General features: G+C 46.2%; 1 protein-coding gene across 1 annotated transcript; it reads left to right on the top strand.

Annotated features, from left to right (window-relative positions):
* The first annotated feature begins 465 nt into the window (after positions 1 to 465).
* Positions 466 to 23,700, top strand: LOC135825272 (uncharacterized). The gene is made up of 9 exons (XM_065338011.1): positions 466 to 699; positions 3,835 to 4,059; positions 5,710 to 5,859; positions 15,754 to 15,885; positions 16,518 to 16,640; positions 16,966 to 17,097; positions 17,607 to 17,735; positions 20,033 to 20,361; positions 22,704 to 23,700. Exons 1-9 carry the CDS (start codon positions 561 to 563, stop codon positions 23,130 to 23,132), a joined length of 1,788 nt encoding a protein of 595 aa, XP_065194083.1. The 5' UTR covers positions 466 to 560; the 3' UTR covers positions 23,133 to 23,700.
* The last annotated feature ends 575 nt before the right edge of the window (positions 23,701 to 24,275 follow it).

The following is a 24,275-nucleotide window of genomic DNA, read 5'->3' on the forward strand; positions in this document are numbered from 1 at the left end:
TTCCAGCTAATACCGTCTTGCTACAGATGTACTGCGGTTTGTTTTACACATGTCAGTCGATGTAAACAAGGAGTTCTGGAACCGACAGTAGCCAACTGTAAATAATGCACTTAGTCATGACCATCTGCTCATCTCTGTCTCCACACGATGCAAGGGAAACCCTTGGATCCTCAGAGCAGTGCGTTGCAGTGACATGAATGCGCTTTGCATGTAACGACCTTGTCCTTTGGGTGCTATGCTGACAAGCTCACTGTTGACAGGCGTCCTACGTGCCGATAAGATCAGGATCGTGCGTAAACACAGTAGCCGGTAATAATTTTATTGTGAACGGCCCAAACGTCAAACGCCTGCCAAAGCGGCACAGTTGGTACACCATCGCAGTAAAACTTACCCACTCAGCGTGCTTTGTCGATGCTGGACCGAAGCAGCGAGAACTAACTTATCAATATATAAAGCGCTAAGCGTCTCCAGTTTCAGCTAAAAACGACTATAGACTGCGAGTCCCTATTTTTTTTGCATGATAACGAAAGGCAGTCTATGTCCCGAAGTATTGCGTTGTAATGGTTGGGTTCAGAGGAGCCAGTGGCTTCTTGCTGCTGCTGCTCTTTGTATTAGTCAATAATCTCGGTAACAATGCAGTGAATGCACAGGGACTCAGTGCTGAAGAAAGCACGGGGAAGGCGCCGAACAGGAGTCAGGGTAAGTGTGAACATCATAGTTATGCAAACACTGCAAGGACACTGCCGCTCGTCTGCACAGCGCCACACGCATGCTGCAATGGGGGATCAGTCACTTGTGCCACGGCCGCGAGTCCATTCATTTCTCCTCCACGGTATTTTGACGTGCTTCTCTTGTGCTCTGGATGACAACTGACAAGTACAGTAGAGAGGTTATGTTTCACGTTGTTCAGCATTCCGCCCAAAATTTGGCGTCGAAACGCACGTTCATGGCGGGCGCTGAGGCCGACTTCGACGTCCAGGCGAGTATGTTCTGAGTTTACTCTTACGATCAGGCGGGAATTGGCTGTAATTTTTGTCAAAATAGGTAGTAATTTGCTTCAGCGATTTTGAGTTCTTTGGTGGGAATCCGGAGGAGCTCGAGTGTAACGGCATATGATACAATGAAGCCAGTTTGAGGCTGAAGAAAAAGAGAGGAACTACAGTTGGCTTTCTGCTTGACAAGGAAGTTGTCTTTTTGGAGATCTGTTTTTGTTTTCATGGTATCTACCCTCTATCGAGGTGTCTGTAGTATCTCCTATTCAATTCAAGAGTCGCCTGTGCCTGCGTCTCCTGCATCTGCGCCTAGTGGCTGCATCAATGGAGCTGCGAAGTAAATCGCAGCAGAAGAGCAGAAGGAGAAGTACGGACTCTGATTGAACCGGTGGCTTGTCACTCTCCGTGGACGATGAAGAACAGAACGAGCAACCGGCCATTAATAAGAAACCGAAGAAAACCTCTGGACGCCCCAACATTGCTGAGGGGCTCCTGGACTATGTGCAGGCTAAGACCAAGGCAGAGGTTGATCTGAAGACTAGGGAACTCAAAATTTAGAGAAATGGAGATTTAGTTGGAGGAAGATGTGCGCCACGTAAGTGCAAACTCCGAGCTCTCCAAAAATCAGGTCTTGCTTTTTTGATATTTCGCGCTTCTCATTGCGTCTCCAGGGGAACGACGTGCTTCATGAGAACGGTGAAACGAAAGCTATTTGTCACTACTCCTCAGCTCGAAAAAGAGTCGTTCACGTCAGAGCGTGCATGGAGCTGTGAAGCCGAGACCTCAGGCCGGCGGAGCTTAATGGGCCCCACCACCACACTCTATTATTCACCCCAGTGTCTGGAGACATGTAGATTTTGTAGAGAAAAAAAGAAAAAAAGCGCAAATCACGCGAATCGAAACCCCTCTAGTTAGTAGCTCAAACAATATGCACTTTGAAGTATGAGCACATGCACGCCGAACGTTGATACGCAGAGAACATCTACACTGCTAGGGAACAAAAAAGTGGAACCTTCAGTGCAAACGGGTGAAAATCTCAGGTTTTACATTTGAAGGATTTCATGAAGTGAATGTGCTCATCGGAGCCGCCTCCTGAATTCGCTTGCAACTCGTACTCGTAATCATTGGAATGGCCTCCTGGAGTCGCTGGTGACTTTAGTGGCCATACAAATACAAATACAAAATTCAAAATTGTATTCAGGCCTTGACCGTTACATGGCGAATCCTACCAGCATTATTTATTTATAGGAACGCAAAGAACCTTTGCTTCCAACATCAATTCAGCGCTCTCACTGAATCAGAATTATACTAATGTTATAACTATGCAAAGTACGAATGCCGCAGACATCACCACGCAACATGACAATTTATTCAAGATTTAAAATTGTGTGTCTCCAGAATCTATTAATTTTGTAAGCTCCGATCATAATATTATGTGGAAATACGGAACTAAAGAACAAATTGTCATGTTGCATTGTGATGTCTGTGGCATTCATACTTTCCATAGCTATTATTAAACTTTTATCTCCACACGTAAGATTATTTTGTATAGTGATGTGATTAGAGCTTTTACTCCAGATTGGCTCCATTTTCTCGTTTATGGATACGTGGGGGATAGTAGGTTACTAGTTTGGACGGACGATGCACCATGCAATTTAACGAAACAATTCTACAGTCAGATTATGCGACACCCAGTCACAAAAGTAGAACAGACTACGGGCTTTTATTATTTTTGGAAGATTTTGTAGCCAAGAGACCGTTTTCGAGTACTAGTACACTGGTGTATAAATGTGTGAGACTACGGAGACATCCAAGTAACACTTCGAAGCCGCCCCGACACTCGGGAGCCGCCAACCAAGGAGATTTTGTTGTTTATCGCTTCCTACATATGTGTTGGAGCTACAGTAGAGGCATCCCGAGCTTTACACATCACGTGGTTAGATGTCTCTGAGCTGCCTATCCTTATGATCTGGTCCCGGTGGACCCTTGACTGTAAGTAATAGACATCCGTAGCAAAGTACGATAACGCTAACTTTCACGGTACTCACTCCCAGCCCTGACAAAAGACGTCATTCGGTAACGGAAAAACGTTACAGGGCTCAAAATAACGGGCCGACGTTCGATATCGTCATTCTACAAAAAATGCAAAAACTCGAATTGCTTTGTAACTGGCGGGAGATCAAAAGCACGTGCAGATCAAGATCAGAGTCGAGATTGCGTCCTTTTGTGACTTTTAGCTTTTTTGGCGAGTTTTGCCTTACAGTTGACAATGTCTGCGTCCTCTGCTTGGTGCCTTTCACCCTCTATTCCATCTGGGAAACAAAGGATCGGTTCCGCGGCACTCCTGACGAAGAAATTCATCGGCCTCTTCCAGACGTGCTGGAGCTGGAGAACCCTTGCAGTCGCGTCGGTGCTGCGTTTAGGAAAGTTTTTCCAAGGACCTGGGCGCAGCGAAAATGAGTTTCACTGTGCCCAGGTCCTTGGTGCCCACCTCCTTGGTGCCTTTGCAATTGCAGTGTGAAAGACATCGCCAAGGTATTCGTTCGGAACGACAGCAAACTAATCCCAGGTTCAAAATTTGAATCTCCCGCATTGGTTCCACGAAAATGCATATCTCCATGGTTGTCACGACTACTTCGTCTCAACTATAAGGGTACATTGTGCCAAGGGAAAAGTTAGCTTGAACGATCCGAACCACGGTAAGGTTTGCGTTTACGTTAGCGTTTTTGTAGCTAAGGACATCTAATAACTCGTAACATTTGTCTTCAAGAATCCTTGATCGAGGATTTATAATAGACTTACCATCTGATTTCTATTTTCCTTTGATTGACTGTGTGATCAGCGGATGCAGGCAGTGTACAAAACACGACTGTTGGTGGCAGTTGCCTCGCGCAGTGGCTGCTGCTGGCGGGTGCCGGGCAGAAAGAAGCGCAGCGCCTGTCCAAATCGTCTCCCATCGTAGAAGTAGGCCTGGACGAGCGCATGATATCGCGTTTCAGTCACTTCGTTCTCAGTCTGCTGTTGGGATTCAACGACGAGCTGGCAAGCAAACTCAAGGATTGTGTTGGTAAGTTATGATAGCAAGTTTATTTAGCTGTAGTGTGAGCATGAAAGTGGAGCTTTAGGAGCTGCATCTGCGCCTTGATCCATATGCAGCGGCGGTGTTCCTACTGATACAGAAAACCCGGCCATTGGCTAACTGTCACGCTAATCGTGAATTTTACAAGCAGAAAATGTTAGTACTTTTACCCCAAGTTAACAGTTACCATCCACTTGCGTTCACCAAGATGTTGATGTGCAATGTGTTGCGTCGGGCCTGCAGGCCATACAGGAGTCTATTGCAGGACTCGATATGGATTAAGGACTCATTTATTCACATCCAGCACGCGCATAAAATGACATAGACGGGAGTAGGAGAGACAGTACGAAAACAATAAACTACGCAATGTACACCCTATATAATTATTTGGCTCGAGGTTTTCAAAAGATGAGTTGTTATTTGTGGGATTTTGCCTTGGACAAGAGATAAAAATGTTTTTATAACTCATAAATACACTAAGGCCCGCAATGAAAACCTCGGGCAAATTCCGTTGTGACTCAGAGTTTCATGGCTGAACCAATCATCAGACAATGATGCCTCTGCGTATAAGGATGTGTATCATGAGTTGTTTCAACCCGAGTTGAGTTCGACCCGGGTCAGATTTCAACCCGCCATGTACACAAACTGAATGGCGCGATTACATAACGCATTGCGCTTGACCCAGGTTGAAATTTTGACCGGGTTGAAATCAACCCGCGCGAGAAATCGTACTAACGTAATTCTCTGCGTATCTTGCGCCAGGTTTGAACAGCACTGCACATTTTTGAGTATTTTATTCATGATTATTCACATGCAAATTTCGCGCGGAAGTATTCACGTACTGTAGAACGTGTAATTTTAGCGACTATTTATTTTAGCGTTTTCCCATTGTCAACCAGTTAGCGACGTTTTATTTTATTTTAGCGATTTGCAGCGATTTTACTCACGGATCACCAGTGCACTACTACATGTATGTCTCAACAGATTAGTGACTTGAAACTTTAGCGAAAATGAGTCGATCACTAAATTCGCTAGTGTTTTTACGTAGCTAAAATTACCCGTTCTACAGTAACCATACAGGACTGTAGAAGTGGACTTTTGGCGGCATATCAGTATTTGACCCGGGTCAACTGCCTTCATATGAACGCTCACCTATTTTGTCTATCGTACAGACTTTCAACCCGGGCTGAACTCGACCCGGGTTGACATTCCTCATGTAAACACAGCCTGACTCATGAATACAACGTGTTTTAGGATTGCAGCAAACAGAACCAGCTGAAGCGTTATTTCACGACTGTTTTATTGAGTTTTCAGGAACACTTTCTCTAGAATTTATTCATGTCATCTCAATAAAACCACATAAAGCCTTTGTGAAACGACGCTTTAGCTGGTTCTGTTTATTGCAATCCTTAAACTGCTGCCACCTTGCCGCCTTTCCAAATAAATTGTTTTCCCATGATCTCCTGATATCCAGACGAGCATGTGGTTATCTGTTTCCATTCTTTGACCTCCCCGACTGCTACAATGCTACCTTACAAGATCAATATGCAGCCACAATACTCGCTTCTTATCCCCCCCCCCCCCCACACCAATCTACACGTACTGTGTGCATTTTTCTATATTTTGGTGCACTTTTAGATCGGAACTCCACTTGTCCAGCCGTTGCTCAAGTTGAGGAAGCCATGAACTGGCCATGTGGACAGACTGGAACATGCCGGTTCAATCGTACACTGCAGAGCACGACGTGCGCTTGCCCTCTGGGCTTGAGTGGAGAGCAATGCGAACACGGTGAGTTCCCAATGTCTTGTCGAAACCAAATTCATTTTATACCCACTTGTCTAACTCCAGTGATGTGTGTCCACTGCCTATCCTCCCAGTGAATTCTTTGTTATTATTCGTTGATGCCTTTGAGAAAGAAGTCTGAACTGGAATAGGAACATAGGGGACATGGTTATACTAGGTAGACTGAAGGAACCCATTTGCTGGAAGTGTGATATATTCCACCTCATATTCCAAGACTTTGTTCCATATCTCAAGCCATTGCAAGACAAATTGAGGTCGGTGAATATTCCTCTTTGCCATGGAGTCACATCTAGACTCTTTTTCATCTATTGTCATCACATTCTGCACCCGAATAGCAAAGTTTCTATCGATTAATTCGAGACAAGAACTTTGTTCAGTATTCTTGCATAATGCTTTTGGCACTATAATTAGCAATTAAAACAAGCATCTGCATGCCGCACTCACACAACGAGCAACCAGTATGGGGAATAGGAGGGTTTGTCAATTGCTTTGCCAGGCTCTGAGTGAGTGACAGCTTAGAGCTGTGTGAATGTGTGTGTATGGCAGCCGGGCAGGGCCCTGCTGCGGAGGCTGAGTGAGCCATATGGAGGCAGCCGGGCAGGGCCGGGCTGCGGAGGGTGAGTGAGCCGTATTGGGAGGCTGAGCGAGCCGAGGTTGAGTGAGCCAAGGCTGAGTGAGACGAGGCTGAGTGAGCCGAGGCTGAGTGCCCCGAGGCTGAGTGAGCCGTCTCAGTGTGAGAGGCTGAATGAGCCGTATGAGGAGCCTGGTAAGCAAGGTTGACTCCCCAAATAGAGAACCTACTATTCACTGTTAACTGTAGAGGGGATGCCACAGATTGTGGACAATAGTAGAGTGATATTGAGTTACTGAGTGTACAGTCGGTACATTGGTGACATTCAGTTATGCTCTGGGACCCACAATAAGTGAGCTCAGTCTGTCTGATCAGCGCTTACCCAGGACCGGTGCTGCCAGCTTTCATGGCAGTTTGCATGTGGACTTCCGTCACACTGCAGTGCAAGGCACGGCCCAAGTCTCCCCAGGAATGAACGGAAGAGCACGCACGGGAGTGGGCAAGTGAGCGGCGGTAGGGTGGCACGAATGAATCGCTTGAAAAGTTGCCTGGAGAGAGCGTCAGCAAGGATGTTGGTAGTTCTAGGTATGTGACGGGCGGTGACCATAAAGTTACCCTTGGTGAAGAAGAGCTGCCATAGGAGTGACATCACATTAGGGCAGCGACTGGTGCTAGACTTGAAAACAGCGGCGACAGCTTCGTTGTCGTTATGGAAGCGGATACGCTTGCGACACCACTGCTGGCCGCACGTAGCACATGCAATGCAGATGGGATACAGCTCCTTGAACGTAATGCAGAGTGGAGTGTGTTGCGGGGACCAGGTGTCATCGAACCAATGCGTGCCGTGAGCTGCGCAATGCCCGATTGCGCCAGATGCTTCAGTTTATATGGCCCAGTATCAGTGAGAATCGACCCTCGGGTGAAAATAATTTTTTTCAGAATAAGTCATTTTCTGCAACGGCAAAAAACTCTTGCTTCGCGCTCTGCACAATCAAACAAAAAATAATTAGTTCATCGCAACAATGAATGCTTTTGATCGTCCCAGTAGCAGGAGAGTTCGCTCACGATGGCCAGCTAGCTGCCGTCCGGCTCCGCCAGAAGTCGTTGGATGCCCTAGGCAGGAATCGTCCCGTCTGATAGAGAACGACGACAGTTTCCAGAAGATATTTTTGTCGACGCGCAATTCCTATTTAGCGACAATAATTTCAACTCGATTTAGGCGCTCCGCCAAAAGAGCTCTCTGCTGGCAAAAGTACTTTCTGACATCTGAAAATTCTTGTAGGGCCCTTCTGAACTTAGTACAGCTCCGCTCAGGAGAAATACTCAACGAAGAGAAACTAGTGAGGCGACGGCAACAGAGGTAAACGAACTGAAACGCCCTGGATCAACTCGAATCAGGACGAAAGAGCGCTGCCGCTAGTGACATGATCTGAATCAATTTCCCAGGCTCCCACACTGGAGTCCGTGGTGAACACCAAACCCCTTGCCTTGGATGGGGCAAGAGCTGAACATTGATTGATGAGCTACGAACTCTCTGCGCTCAGTGCTGGAATCATGGCGCACTGACGCGCATGCAGCCAGTTCCCACAGAGCTCAAATTTCACAGAGGTGCAGCAGTGATGGACCACCTCTAAATCGTGTATGAGATGAAGTGTGGGGTGTTAGAATGTTGTGCCTGTGTCGTATTCCCTGTGGGATGCACAGACTGGGACTCCAGGTGTAGTTGTAGCCACCCTCCCTCCTGTTCTGCACTTCTGTGGATTTTCAGCAGACTTGGGATGGCGTTAAAGCAGTTTTCATTGGTATGCAGTGATGAGGATCAAGGCCATCCATGCTCTTTATTTATTTTATTTATTTATTAATTCAACATCTCCTGGCTCGTCAGAAGACTGCCAATATATATGTAGGACTCAGTATAGAGTCCATGCACTATATGATGTCCAGCACCCTATATAGAGTCCATTGGTCCAACATCCACTATACAGAGTCCAGGAGTCCACTCAGTTTTGATCAGCTTCATCCTGCCGCGCAATCCCCTATAAGGAGTACACTTTTTCTACAGGTCCCCTATTCACAGTCCAGGAGTCCAGTTTATCCAGTCACGCCGTCCTGTGTGTTGTACCCGAAAGAGAACAAACACATTTTCAGTTTTGCTTGCCTCGTGGCAGCGCATTCCTTTCTTCACTTCAGCCATGGCTGCCAGTTCTGCTGTGCAGTTGCTGACAGTAATCTGTCTCGAGGTAACCACGGAGGATAAGAAGACGTTCAAAATCAAATCTGGAAAGCGTCTTGTGGTTCTCTGAAGACGTTTCATCAGTGCGCGGGATGAAAGCAGAAATTGCAGAACGAGAAAAGTTCAGCACAGTTCAAATCTGACCAGTCAGGTACACTGACACTCTCTTTCGTTCGACGCCACAAGGATCCCATGTTTGGCTGGCCATTGCTGCCAGTAAGACGTTTGAACGGTTTCATCAGAGCGAGGGATGAAAGCAGAAAGCGGAGAAAGAGAAAAGTTCAGCATAGTTCCAATCTGACGAGTCAGATACACTGACACTCTCGTTCGTTCGACGCCACAAGGATACCCCTCCCCTGTTTGACTGGACAAGAGCTGCCTGTACCACCGTGTCAAAAGGCTGTCCAACTACATGGCAGGACGATGACTGAGGTAAGGAAGCTTTTACTCGTTTCGATTGGTCTGCTGTTCTGTCGTTATGCTTGAATTTTTTTCTATTTTCAAGGAGCGTATCGCGTTTGTTTGATGTTGCTTGAATAAATGCCCTAAAAGTAATCAACCACTTCGTTATAGTCCTCAAGGACTGCAAGGACTTTGTATGAATCGTATACGATCGTCTAGATATCATCAATTATTATAATTATTATTATTTCATGAGAAATGTATTTTTATCCCTGTGAGAATTATGTGAAACTCCACGGCACTCTTCCTCTAGTATGATGTCAAATACAATGGGATCCACAAACGCAGTGCCAGTGTACATGTACTAGTAGTAGTAGGAGGATTGCTTGTATGCCAATGACAAGAACAAGCTTCTCAAGCTAATACTCGTATTCCCTGAAGTAACCGTTTTGATGTCACGAACATGACATTGTGTCAGTGAAACTGCCTCGTGACAACAAATCATTGCATTTCCATCTTGGGGAAGACTGACTGACGGCAACGCTGTACAGATTGTTCAAATCATCTCATTTCAATTTAGTTGCAGTGAAGTGAAACACTGTGTACACTACATGTATGTTGGTGTGTCTGTGCGTCTTGAGTGTGCACAAACGATCTTATTCCTCGTATTACTAATAGATTATTGTCCCCACCGTCACCTGTTCACAGGTCTTTGAGTGGATTGATTTTCATTGAGCATCACATTCGTTGAGAACTTGGTAGTTGTGTGCTCCCATGCATCATAACGGTAATAAGCGTATCCTTGTGCTATCTATTTGTTGCAGGTGTGCTGATCTTCAGAAGCTTGCGGAACTGAGTGCTGCTGAACATTTGCATGGTCATGGGCAATGGTGAAGCTTGCTATTGCACTCTCAGCATGTGCCAGTATTATGCTGACCACTGCACTATGTTACTCTCTTACACTACTACGTGTATGTAAACGTGCGTGTACCCGTCCCCGTATGCATTCGTTTCGTATAATTATTTGTTATCCCTCTTGACTTTACGTGTAAATGGGTTGACGTTTGCATGGCTGTTGGAGTTGCGTGTGTATTGTGTCTCTACTCTTTTCTTGGTGTTTTCTTGGCGTTGTATAAGTTTGTGTGTGTGTGTGTGTGTGTGTGTGTGTGTGTGTGTGTGTGTGTGTGTGTGTGCAATAATTTGAAAACAAATAATTAATCCTGGGCTCTCCATTATTCTCTTTCGATTCTTGTTTTTTTTCTAGGTATTTTCTTGGCGTTGTGTGGGTGGGTGCATGTGTGTGTGCGTGCACAATAATTTGGCAACACTACATGATTGAGATATTGTAATTTGCAGCGTCTGCGAAGAGACCACTTGATTTGAGGATGGTGTTTGTAGGGTTTTTCATGTAATGAAGTGGCTGCAGTGGCGCCTCAATACATATTTTTTATCTTGAGAAGTGAATGATGATTAAAGGGAGAGGCCGTTTTCTGGTTAATATTCACTGCTTACAGCAGATTCTATGTCTAATTTCGACCTCGATAGGGGATGCCTAATTGGCTGGACTTTATACAGGAAGTGGTGTCCACATAAAGACTCTTTAATCTTTATAGTTGATTTCAAAGTTTGGACTCCGTACAGTTGATTTTGGACCAATGGACTCCATATAGGGGTGAAGCCAATTGGCTGGACTCTATACAGGGAGTGATGTCCATCTAAACTTTGAGCTCACAGTTGATTCCAAGTTTGGACTCTGTACAGTGGATTTTGGACCAATGGACTCTATATAGGGGTTGGATATCATATAGGGGCTGGACGCTCTACTGACTCCAACATATATGAAAAGTCGGGTGGTAGCCAACCACGGCGAACTGAATAATAAGGAGAGAAACAAAGAGGGTACTGCAAGGCGAGGCATGACGAAAATGGTGAGATTATTTAGGACGAAGAAGCTGAAGCTTGAACTCCTTAATGCCTGTGCATGCTTTAAGGCTAGTTGGCAGGAAAGACCAGAGAGTGTACGCAGAGAAGATAGGAGATTTCAGAAACAGGGAGGTATTGGCACGGGGTAATGAGAAGGAAGGACGTGTTGATCTGGTGGACACAAACCAGTTATACTTAGCAAAGTGTTTGGGAGCCAGGTCTAATAAGATTATGTGTACAAGGATGCAAAGATGTTGCTGGTGTCGCTCTAAGAGGGGAGATACTGAAGCTAAACTGTAGAGACGTTGGGAGGAGAATGTTTGATCTTTGCGAAACAGGATTTTTAGAAGCAGACGCTGGTGTATTTCCAGAGTTTGAACAAGGGCCTGAGACAGACCGCACCACGCTGTGTCACCGTAATCAAATACTGTATAGCAGGAAATTTTCGGACGGAATTTTTTTTCGTACGATTTCGTACACGGCCTCTTTTGTACTAAAATTAATTCCGCACTAAAATTTGTTCATGTGAAATTATGTACACTATACATGGGTACTACTTGCGAACACGTGTATTTAGCATGCAGCACTGTACGAAAATAAAATCCTTACGAAAGGTCGAAATTCAGCTTTGTCCGAAAATATTTCCGTCCGAAAATTTCCTGCTATACAGTATAGGTAGAATATACGACGTAAAGAACAATTTTCGGCAATGGTCATTTAAATGGTGGCAGTGAGGTTGCAACATGCCAAGGGAGGAGCTAGCTGGCTTGCATACTGACTGGACCTGTGGGGACCAGGACATATGGCTGTCGAATATAACACCAAGGTGTTTATGTTCATGAACAATTTTAACGTTAGCATTGGCTCCTGGAAAGTGCAACGGCTGAGTGGGTGGCGATGGGCTGATGAACATTGCTTCGGTCTTCGCGATGTTGGGCCTCAGCTTCCAAGCTTCCATCAATGCTAAGGTGGAGTTAATGCCGGTCTGCATGGAGGTAACGAGGTTGGGTGGCGAGCTGTCAGAGCACAACAGTGCAGTGTCATCAGCAAAAAGGCTGACGTCTGGAACTAGAGAGGGCAGATCGTTCACATAAGTTAGGAAAAGGAGTGGACCCAGTATGGACCCCTGTGGAACACCAGACACTACAGGTAAAGGATCGGACAAGGAAGCAGAGACACGGACAGTTTGATGACGGGACGACAAATATGACGACAGCCACTGCAGAGCTGTACCACGTACTAGAAAAATGGACTCGAGCTTAGCAAGTAAGCCCCGATGCCAGACTGTATCGAACGCTTTTGATAGATCAAAAAAGACAAGACCTACATGCTTCTTCAGGTTACGATGTCCGTAAATATCCTGGATTAAGCGTGTCAAGTGCAGAGTAGTTGAGTCGCCACGACAGAAGCCGGATTGTGCAGAGGAGAGGGCAGGGGTGACATGGTGGTAGAGAGATTCATAGAAGATGCGTTCACAGACCTTGGATATAGTTGGTAGGAGGGAGATGGGCCTGTAATTAACAGCTTGGGAGCGTCCTTTCTTAAATATCGGGACAACAATAGCAGATTTCCACGCAGCTATGCCAGAGGTTGCCCAAGAGTTGTTTTACAACAAAAACTGGATGGATGATTTATTACACTGTCTATTTTTTTTATTTAATTCACTGTAACACATAGTATTCCGATGTGGAAAACACTGATAAATTGTTGTATTTCCTGATATGTACCTATGCTTGTTTGAGAAGCTTCTGGGTCATCAATATTGCTTTGCTCAGTCTAATACTTTGCCATGTGATCACTAGATACCTATAGATGACAACAGCAGAAAGAAGTCATTTTGTGAAAAATCACCCTAAGGTCCATTTTTGCAGATACTGGGCCATATCAGGATGTCGCTGGCCAGCATCTCCTGGAGATCGAGGAAGAATGACTTACTATTCCAGCCATCAAGTAGGTGAAACCACCAAAGCAGGTCCATATGACATTCAGGAGAGAGGCGGATGCGGTGGTAGGGCTTGGAAACGTTGCGCGTGGCATCATACAGTCGGCGCATGAATGTACAGCCCGGTGTGATGACGCGGCTTGCAAAGTTCAGCTTGCCCAACAGCTTTTCAAGCTCCCGTAGACGGCAGGATTGGCGTTGGCGAAAGGCCAATAGTCTGGAGCGAATGTCGTCAACCTTGTCCTGAAATAGACGAGCCACTTTCTGGACGGAGTCCAATTCGATGCCCAGGAAGGTGAGACAGGAGGTTGGGCCGACTGTCTTTTCGTCGGCAATGGGAACTCCCAGGTAGCGGAATACAGAGAGGACTACGTTCAGACACTGCGCACATAGCGTTGAGTTTGCAGTGCCACAGAGCCAGAAGTCGTCCAGAAGGTGCAGGAGGTGAGGAACCTGGAACAGTTCACAGCTTATCTGGCAAAGTGCGTCAGCAATGCAGTTAAACAAGTAGGGTGCAGACCTCAGCCCGAATGGCAGTACTTTGTCGTAGAAGAATTGGCCCTGCCACTGGAAACCCAACAAATGGTATGCAGTGGGTGCGACAGGGACCAGTCGAAATGCATTGCGTATGTCGAGCTTCGCCATCAAGGCACCAGTACCGTGACGTTGCAGAAGCTCAATGGCATCGTCCACTGTGACATAATGTAGGGATAACGAGTCCTTGTTTATTCCATCATTGACAGACATACGATCAGGGCGAGGCGGAATTTCCCGTTGTTCCTGGGCACTACGCCGAGCGGAGAGCATACAAATGGGTGGAATGGGTGGACAGAGAAAGGACCGGCCGATTCATCACGTCGAACCCGCTGAGCAATTTGTTGTTGTACCAACGGAGCATGCTCAAAGGCAGTTGGGAGGTTACCGGAGATGATAGATACAGAAGCACCAGAGTGGCCAGTGGGGAACCCGAGTTGCAAGCCATTAAGGATAAAGTCAGAATATACGAGGCAAAAGAGTCATTAGACGGGCTATGTACAGAGGCGTGGGGAGACTACTTCGATTCGACGGGCTTGTCCATCTGGCGGGGTCCTCGGCAACCGTCGTTATGTGCAGCGGGCGGCGGGATGACCTCGGTCGCCGCAGGTTGAGCCGACGTGCAAGCGTTCACAGAGCTGGTGTTGGCATGGGCGGCCACGGTTGAAGTCGAGGCAGATCTGGCGGGTGCTGCCCGCCCCGGCCAGAAATGGCTGCTTAGGACGGCTGGTGTTGGTGCCAGCTGGAGCATGTGGCCCTGCCAAATACTGTGGGCAACGGTCACGGCTGTGGTGCGTGGTGCAGCGCGGATATGATGGTCAGGGTGCCCGGATCAGGTGCAGGCTCCAGAGGCTTTGGTCGATTGCGTCCCAACGAGCTGAGGTTGTTGCCACCGCTGCACGGAAGGCACGGTCATACCTCAGTACAGCTGGGGTCGCAAACTGCTGGTTGGCAGTACAGATAGTGTGCTGGTATGTTGCCAGCTCCAGTGCTCGGAATGGCACTTATTTCAGTGCGCAGGCCATGCAGATTGTGTAGGCTTCCAGCCAGGCAGTGAAGTCGACAATGGAGCGCTTCTTTAAAATAAAATAAAAAATTCACGGTTCGCGTGAGACTCGGCTGGAAGCCGGACTTTCCACATCCGTGGGGAACGCCACCACCCTTCAAGGATCAAGGCGCAGATGCAGCTCCTAAAGAGGAAAACATGGATGCAGTGAATGGGATTTTCGGTCTTTGACCACTTGCTGGTGAGCTGAGCGCTTCTTAGTCACACATAAATTGAGGGACACACGCCGGCCCTCTCCGTTGGCGGTACTGAGCTCCAGGGGCTCGGACCCTGCGCCCACATTCTCCGGGAGGAGATCCTCCAGCTCAATATGTTCGCCGCGTTTGATCTTTTCAAGCAACTTACACCGGACCGTGGGAGCAATACAGCTGGACTTACGAGTGTTCATCATGGGCGCTGCGATTGGAGGCAGCGCAGGTTGCACGAGGGAAATGTCCATGCGGCAGGAGTCGACCTGCCTCGGGTGATGGGTGACGGTGTTGGACGCAGTTCGGACCAAATCTGCCATTGAGTGAACCGCCGCCTGATCATGGCCGTCCGGATCCTGACGAGCTGAAATTCGTTCCTCCAGGCGCTCAACTCGAGCCAGCAGGGGGTGCAGGGCCGTCGACACGGCCGCCTTAACGGAACATGGATTTAGGCCAGTTGTGAATAAGCTGGCCGGCAGCGAAACGGCGGACGGGATATCGTCCTGCTCCACATGGGCATTGCTGGAACGATCGGCCGCAGGGGCTCGATTTGGAGTGTCGGCATATGGGGACGAAGAGGCGCGCCTGCGACTGGATCGCCTGGACCCGGGAGCTGACTGCTTACGTGCACGGGGCATCTCCGTGCGCTATTGTAAACCTTGAAATCGAGGTTGAGAAAGAAATCCACTGACAATGCGGACACAGCAAGAACTGAAATCAGGAACAGTGGACTTCGGAGAACAATGAGCGCGTGAGAGTTTGTTGGGAAAAGAGCATGCGCCTTTTGTGTTAACATTTTTTCCGTGGGCGCAAAAATCATTAAATTGCAAATAATTCTATAATATCTTAATTTTGTCCGTCGATTCATGGTGGTGTGCTCTAGTGTGGTCTTGTCTGGCCAAAAAAGAACCTACACTAATTTAAACTGCTTTGCGTCAGGGTGATGTAGAGAAATGTGTTTTTTGTGTGTGTGGATGTGTGATGCATGTGTTTGTTCCGATCCTGGTATTCATCGTTCAGATATTGACGAGTGCAAGGTTACATCGATGAACAACTGCGGCGAGCCATCCACTGCCACCTGTAACAACACATTTGGCTCCTTCCTCTGTTCTTGTCGTCTGGGTTACTATGGCAACGGACAAGTTTGCAAAGGTAGGAATTCATTTTTAAATTATTGACGTGTTAAAATTTTGAAAAAACTTGGAAATGGGTAAAGCAAAAGTGTGCACGTGTTTTAGAAGGGAAAGAGATGAAAATCAAGAAAAGAAAATGTCTGTGCTGGATTACTCTCAGCAATTTGAGCTAGTCCGAGATCGGCCGGCGCCTGTTCCAGAATACTTTGATTTATATCCCCATCTGTGCTGAGTGCTTCTCTCTCATGTCGTACCTGTTCCATTGTTGGAGCACTCTTTCTGAAGCATTTGAATGCGGTTTCAATGACCAACATGCATGAGAGTGAACATTCTTGCATCCACTGAAAACCCACAGAAGTACGAGCCACAACCGTCCCTATCCACTGCTCAAAAATTGTAATCTCAGCTATCAGTCCATTGTCAATGCTTTAATCACGCTGGCCATCACCCTATATCTCTCCAAAATTCTTAAATCTCATCATCGGCGGGGTAAATTTTGTATATCAAGAGCCTCATACCTTGCGTCAAAAGCCCTAATACGCCGTCACAGCCTGCACCATACTGTATGGGAGAGAAGAATATGTTTCATTGAACGAGGTGTCTGAGCATGAATGTCCTTTTTCTTGTGTCACATCGGCTGTCCAATGCCAGATGTGGATGAGTGTACAGTGGAATCAGAACCATGCGATCAACACGCCAACTGCTCTAACTCAGTAGGTTACTACACGTGTACCTGTGACATTGGGTACAGTGGAGATGGGCACAGCTGCGAAGGTGAGATGGGGTCTAGGGTTAATATCACTTACGGCATGATGACTTCTCTCAGAGTTTCTCTGCCCCAAATATAACCACTGTAACCTCTACCGTTGGACCAAGAAATCCCTAGCCATTGTCGAAGTCCATATTCTCATTTTTGTTATTGTACTGGAGGATCCTTTCGACTGGATAGTGATTTGAATCGCAATGTCATCGTATTGCTACCTCTATCTAGCATAGGCCTGCATCCTCAAAAATGGCACTGCTTCCATGACATTACTTGTGTCGAATTCTGAGTGATTTTCTTGTTTTTCGTTTACTTCCTTTCGCGGCGGTTGGGAAGATCTTAACGAGTGTGCAGTGGACGCGCTGAACACGTGTGCAAACTCGACGTATGCTCTCTGCTACAACATCATGGGATCGTATGTGTGCGAATGCCGTCCTGGATTCACTGGGAATGGCCGCGCATGCCAGGGTAAGCAATAGAGCTCTTTAGGCCGCTGTTGGTTAACCAGAGCACATGTTGCGGGAGGTGAAATGCATCATGACGTACTCAATTGGCGGCTTGCTGTCAGTGTGGCTTGGGGGCGCACCCCCCCCCCCCTCCCTCCCCCAGAGTACGGCTCTATTGTTGATATCCTGAACATCTTGAGTCAATCATGTCTTCCAGTTCACTGGATAAGCTAAATTTAGAACAATAAAACTATGTTCAACTGGAGTGTCACCTCCGCTGAATGGGTACAATCAAAAAAGTGTCCAGGATATCACTTCTTCAAAAGTGCTCGTGTGCTTCTGGATAATGCAGTTAGAGGCCTGGCCTTTTCAAGGGCCATGACCGAATGCTGTTATTGACTTACTTTGCAACTCTTTCTCGACTTCTGTTGCACGCATTAAGCACCAGCGCACACTGCCCCAGCCCCCATCAAGCTTTCAAGCTTCTTTTCATGCCTGCACACATCTGGCTTTGCCGTTCTCTTCTCCCAGACGTGGATGAGTGCAACGTGGGATCAGAGGAGCGGATCTGCGGCGACCACGCAAACTGTAGCAATACCCTGGGGTCCTATCGCTGCGTGTGTGACCGTGGCTATACGGGTGACGGACAGCGCTGCGAAGGTGAGTGCTAGTACATTCTCTATTCCCATTCACAACGTTCCAGGCACATTCTTCTTAACATAGTCACATTACCAGCGGAACAAAGCAGTGATCAAAACTGTCCCAGTTATGAACAATGTTTGAGGCGCATTCATCTCGACATAGTCCTATTACTAAGGGGGCATTGCAGTGATCAAACTGTCCCAGTCATGCAGAACCTTTGAGGCACATTCATAAGAACATAGCCGCATTACTCACGGACCAAAGCAGTGCCCCAATATGTTCGAGCCACATTAATCTGAACATAGTCCCATTAACATTACTAACGGCAAATAGCAGTGATCGAAACTGTCCCAGGCATGCACCTGACCTGCATTGTATCTCCAGATGTTCCCGAGAAACTTAAAAGATGAGAGCCAGTGTGAGAGGGAGGGCGAAGATACGACTGGAACACAGATGTTGATGGGACAGAACAGACCAGTATTGACTCGGGGCTGCCTGTCCACTAGTGAAGCTGTGTAGATGGGCCGTCGTGAACTCTGCTGAGGAGTATTTATAGCCTTCAAAGAAGAACTCTTCCCAGCCTCATAGTGCTAGAATGACATGGCTTCATTTATTTTATTTTATTTTATTCCAAGCAATACATGCCTGGGGTAGCCAGTGACCACTTTGCGTGGCGATTGCAGAGTTTTTATAGCCAACCACGGCTAACAAGGAAAAGAGTAGGAAGTCAATAAGAAAAGGAAAGAAGAATGAAGCAAATAGGGACTAAAAGTGTGGTCTACCCGTAAAGCAAGACGTTCTTGAATGCTTTTAAAGTAGGAAGGCCATTTGTCTCCATGAGAGATTGGTGTCAAAAATGAACTCAAGATGCCTGTGATGATCTACATATTCTATGGGAGTGGTGGAGAAATGGAATACTAGGCGAGGGAGAGGGTAGTAGACAAAGGGGGAATGATCATTACCTTGGTCTTCCCGACGTTAGGTTTTACAGTCCGTTTCAAAAAGAGTAGCAATCCTGGCGATCGCCCGCGGAGTTTGCCGTCTTACCGTATGAGCAATCGAGCCATGCCTGGAAAACCTCACTGTGAACTCGAAGAAATATTCCGCGTGAAAGCAGTGAAAATGGCAACTCACTCACGTTGATACAGTCATGTACGTCTGGTTTACAACAAACGAGTTCTTCCTCGTGTCGATAATGGAGTCAGAGAGGACATGTCGAGACGAAAGTGTTGTAAATGTTGACGAGCGGCATTGGTCCCAATTCGTTTTGTGACCAAATAGTTTCTTTGAGCTGCGATGCAATTTACTCACCGTGTGACGAGAACGACATCGGCACGGACTCATTCCCAAGGCCATGACTTGGCAAAGCTATCCGTGTGACTTCGACGACATTTTGAGAAAAGCAGACGCCTGTGAACGCTGATAGAAGACGGCGTTGACTGCTAAATTCAAATAAATTGGCGATCTTGAAATAGTAAAATAAATCTCAAAACGCTACAGCGCGATGCCGTGACTTTTTATATTCACTCACACCATTTCAGTGTTGTGGGTGTGTTCACATGGCGTGAGCCAGTAAAGTGTAAGTCAGTTCGGCAGGAAGCGCGAGCTCCAGCAACAAGTTGTTTGGTGCAGCCATTTTCTTTGTCTTGGACCAGCTTGATCACCAAAACAATGAAAAAAAGTTTGACTTGAGGATAGGTTGGGATTTGAACTCACAACTTCACGGTCAGCAGACAGCATTCATTACCACAAGGCCAAAAAGGAAAGGATAAATCGTGGGTTTTGATACAAAAATCGATACTGGCTGCCAGGGCAAATTGTAAACCATGGGAAAAGGCCAGAAACCTGGCCGAAATTGTAACTCCTTAACGTCTGGTCCAATTGTTCCGAAACCTTCACAGAACAATTTTGCGTGCCCTAACAAGCCATTCTATGTCTAAATTTCCCTCATCTTCATAATAAAACCTGATTGCTAATCTTTTTGAAACGGACTATAGCTTCCACAATGCCATCCATGAGGTGATATCCGTGATACCCGCTTGGAGGTCCAATATAAGACGGGAAACAGAGGGATTACTGCGCAGCATACATGTGTCGTCTGCAAACAGAGACACGCCAGTGTTGATAACAGGGAGGTCACAGACGAAGGCCAGGAAAAGTTCATATCGACCACTATTGCGAAAGCGGCACTTCAGAATGCCATTATGCTTCAGCGGGACTTGGCAGTAACATTTACATTCAGAGAAGCGATTACCAGTATATGATGGGAAACTGATTTCGGTATTTTCTCTATTTCCTGTGGCATATTGTGACAGAGGACAGCTGCGCCATCGATTCGAACTCTCCTCTATGCAGGGAGGTGAAGCAACTGAAGCAGAATGTAGAGAGTCTTGAGAAGAAGCTGGGTACGCGTGACAAGAAGGTTGATCAACTGCTGAGAGAGATGAGAGCCATGAGCAGCGTGTTCACAACGTACCACGTGCAGATTTCGGAGATGGCACGCAGAGTGCGGCATACGGAAACCCTGCTTTCGGCACAGACCAAAGTTATTACTGCAAAAACCAAGGTTCTCACAGCAAAGACCGACATGATCTCAGCTGACCTTAATCGTACAAAAGGACGGCTGTTAGTGACAGAAAGCAACGTAAGTTTCTACGCTTCTAGGAGCCAAGCTAGTACATTTGCTCTTGCTTAGTAATTTCATGAATGAGACGCAAGTCATAGGCTTTTGAGTGGAGTAGATCTGATCAGCGATGTACCTCAATGGGTTCGTTTGGTTTGAATACATACCCGAGCGGTTCACATACGTTCACGCCAAAAGTAAATACTGTAGAACGGGTAATTTTAGCGTTTTCCCATTGTCAACCGGTTAGCGACGTTTTATTTCAGCGATTTGCAGCGATTTTACTCACGGATCACCAGTGCACGACTATGTCTCAACGGATTAGCGACTTGAAACTTTAGCGAAAATGAGTAGATCGCTAAATTCGCTAGGGTTTTGACGTCGCTAAATTTACCAGTTCTACAGTACCCAGTAAGGCAGCTTTAGTGTTTGTTACGCTCTATATTTGGGATGTTAAGAGAGGATAAGTGGATTATACCATTCGTGCCCCGTGTATAACATGTCCCTTATATTTCCCTCATGCTATCGCACTCATGAGAATATTCACCATCATTCGATGTATGCCCCTCATGCTCATGGTATAATGCACACATCTACAGTAGAAGCCTCCCTGTTCAGTAGCCTGTGATGACGCACAAATCCAGAGAAGCGCTTCTGATCCACATTGTAGGGTACCTGTAGCTTCATCTTGGATGCCTGCTGTTACCAACATACCAAGAGTGTACATCAGGAAAGTTCAGAGCTGCTGGCCAAACTAATCGCAATGAATTCTAATAAACAACAAGAATTTTTAAACCAGAGGAAAGCCTCAGTAAAGATTGAGTGATCTAACTATAGTAAATCCAGAAAGCTTTGCACGATGGTATATGAAATTGGCGCTAACCAGAAATAATGGTACACCAAGGCAGGGTGGGGAGCATAATACTCTATCTCAAGAGAGCTAGCTGTTTCGACTTTGTTGGAACCCGTCAGCTGAGCTCAGAGTTATTGGCCAAAACGATCCTTAAACGTGCTAAAGGCATGAATGTCCGGGTGCTACAACTGCTATAAACATATGGAGCCTTATGCAAGGAACAAAACTTTGAGACTAACGGGAAAACTGCTCAACTAAGCCTGAGACGAGGGAGCATCACCTTCAATCTCCGTTTGACAAAGCGTTTCGATCTTTTTTGATCTCAGCGGAGCTCAGATTTTCTTAGCCGAATCGATCGCAAAGAAATCTAATGAAAAACAAAGGCAGTTACAAATTGGTTCAAGGCATAGAAATCGGAGTGCTCTAACTGAGATAAACACGACAAGCATAGTGCAAGAATCACCTGGCCTGGTTAAGCATAAACCAAATCGACCCACAACTCAAAACAAGAAGTAAAGAGGAGTGTGCGAGAAAAAGGAAGGAATGCGAATGAAGTAACTGATGCCGATGTGGGTGCACATAGTTGGAAGCAGACAAGGTTAAATTTGCAGTACAGAAAAAGGAAGGAAATTGAAGAAAGAAAGACCCACACCACGCATATTAGCAAAGGTGCATCCAATTCGCTGAACACCTTTTAAGAAACTAAAAGTCATTGGAAAACATCATGTCCGAGTGCGAGAAACTCAACGTCCTTGCAGGTGAAATAGTTGAATCGAGTTTCGCAACAAAAGGAATGGATTATGCAATGGGTATGAGGGGTTTATCAAGGATTATTTTCTATCTGCAGCAGGAAGAAATTATATTCCATGGTGCTGTCCTAAATATTATAGTGTGAGCAACACTTAACGCTCCGTTTTTCAATCTTTGCGAGACCCATGTGAACTGAGTTGGTATGCCTTTGAAGCAAGCAAGGTCAATCTTTGAATAAAGTCGGGCATTTTGTGAACCGAGCTGGTTATGCAACTAAGAGTATGATTTAGACGAGGTCGACAGAGGTAATATAGACCGACTGCCGAAGCCTTTTCCTAGGCCTTTTCCATCTAAACAGAAATCAATTCCAGGTCAATGTTCTATTATTAATCACAAGGTTGATAAATCACATGCACTTATTTTACCATCGCCGCACCGAGAACGTGGGCAGTATATCCTAGGGTCACTAAGTCAGACAGAAATGATCAATGCATCGGCATAGACAAAGGTAAACACTCGCACTAATATCGATCCAGTCCACTATGTACATAGTATATTTTTGCAATGCCCAGAACGTTACTTCCTTCATTTTCACAAGAAGTAATATTAACATATTGTGGGGTATTATTTCTGGATAGTATTGGATTACATAAGCAGGCTAACCAGGCCACATGACTACGAGATTGTCTGCTATATGTGTGTCACTACAGTTATTGATGATCAAGTATTGGACTGTGTATCAATGTGTTCACTTGTACAGTGTGGTGTAGTGGCGTGGAAGTCGTTCAGACAAACTACAGGAAGCTCCTCTTTACCATCATGGAATGTGATGTACAACAAGACACGCAGTGACACTGTGTTGCGGGTAACCTACACGTCAGCATTCGGTTCTCAGCGTACTAGCACCTGGAATTCATTCACTATCTCTATTCTCATCAACAACGCGGAGTGTCAAGATCCTGGTCCTATTAGAAGTGGTGTAACCGGCTATGCGTCCAGTGGTGCTGATCGCACTGTGACTCCTGGTTCTATCAGTGGCATATGTAATATCAACACTGCTGGTCCACTCAAGTTATCCACAAAATTCACCCGGTACTCTAGTAGCTATTACATGTATGATGGGTACAGTTACAATAGTGTTAACCGACTGGTAGCCACTCTTCACGTTGAAGAACTGTGTAGTAACTAGCGCATGTATTTCAATAACCCAGTTCTGCATCATAACATGTCAAAAGGACATTTTCCAAGTAGATTTGTAGTGCTCACCTACTTTTCCTTTCGCTGTCCAATGCGCTCAATAGTAATTTGGAATCTACAAGTATTTTTATGACGCCTGCTCCTCGCCATTTTGTAAACGTTGCTCATGAAATGCACCTACACCGTCATGTATTGACTTGTTATTATGTAGATTTTTTGGTCAAAACTCTACAATCTAACGTTTCACTTGCCAAGCGGTGTACTTGGAATATCATTTATCCTTTTGCGCCTGCCTCCCTTTTGCGCCTGCCTCCCTTTTGCGCCTGCCTCCCTTTTGCGCCTGCCTCCCTTTTGCGCCTGCCTCCCTTTTGCGCCTGCCTCCCTTTTGCGCCTGCCTCCCTTTTGCGCCTGCCTTTCGTTCCTGCAGTGTTTTAAAGTATTGCATACATAGAGAACCTTTTGCTTGTTTTGTTTTGCTTTGTTTTCATCATGTTTTTGACACACATTTTATTAGCTTTGGGTTCTTTTCAATTAAAATATTGCATTTTCATAAATCTGGAGTGAGGCTCCGTAGCCGTTCTGAATATTAAAATGCGCGTAACTAGTATAGAAACATATCCAGTGTACGGGAAATGTCCATTGTTACCTTGACCCTGCATTGTGCACTGCACATTTCGGCTCTCACACCAGGTGTTTACTTGACCCTCGTGGTTGAGTTGGTTATAATGCACGTTCCACACGCACTAAGTTTAGGTTAGTGCATGGCAGGGAGGGCCTAATGGCTTTTTAGGGCATGGCAAGGAGGGCCTAATGGCTTGCTACAGCATTGCAGGGAGGGCCTAATGCCAGTGCATGGCAGGGAGGGCCTAATGGCTTGTTAGGCCGCGGTCACACCGACCTCGATTCAGCCGTTCAGCCGAAAAAGCGCTTGTTTACGTCACTATTACCATGGCAATGCCTGAAAAATGTCGTACAAGCGATTTTCAGCCGTGGCTGAATCTCAGCCGGGTTTTTTCGACTTGTTGCAGCCGCAGCTTGTAGAAGCGGCTGAAATCCGAAATTCAAAAAATAATTTGAGTGCGCTTGGAGCACACCACGTAGCTAGTTGACATGATGAACTGATATTGATGTTCTT

Source organism: Sycon ciliatum, chromosome 9, assembly GCF_964019385.1.
Source record: "Sycon ciliatum chromosome 9, ocSycCili1.1, whole genome shotgun sequence".
NCBI lineage: Eukaryota > Metazoa > Porifera > Calcarea > Leucosolenida > Sycettidae > Sycon > Sycon ciliatum.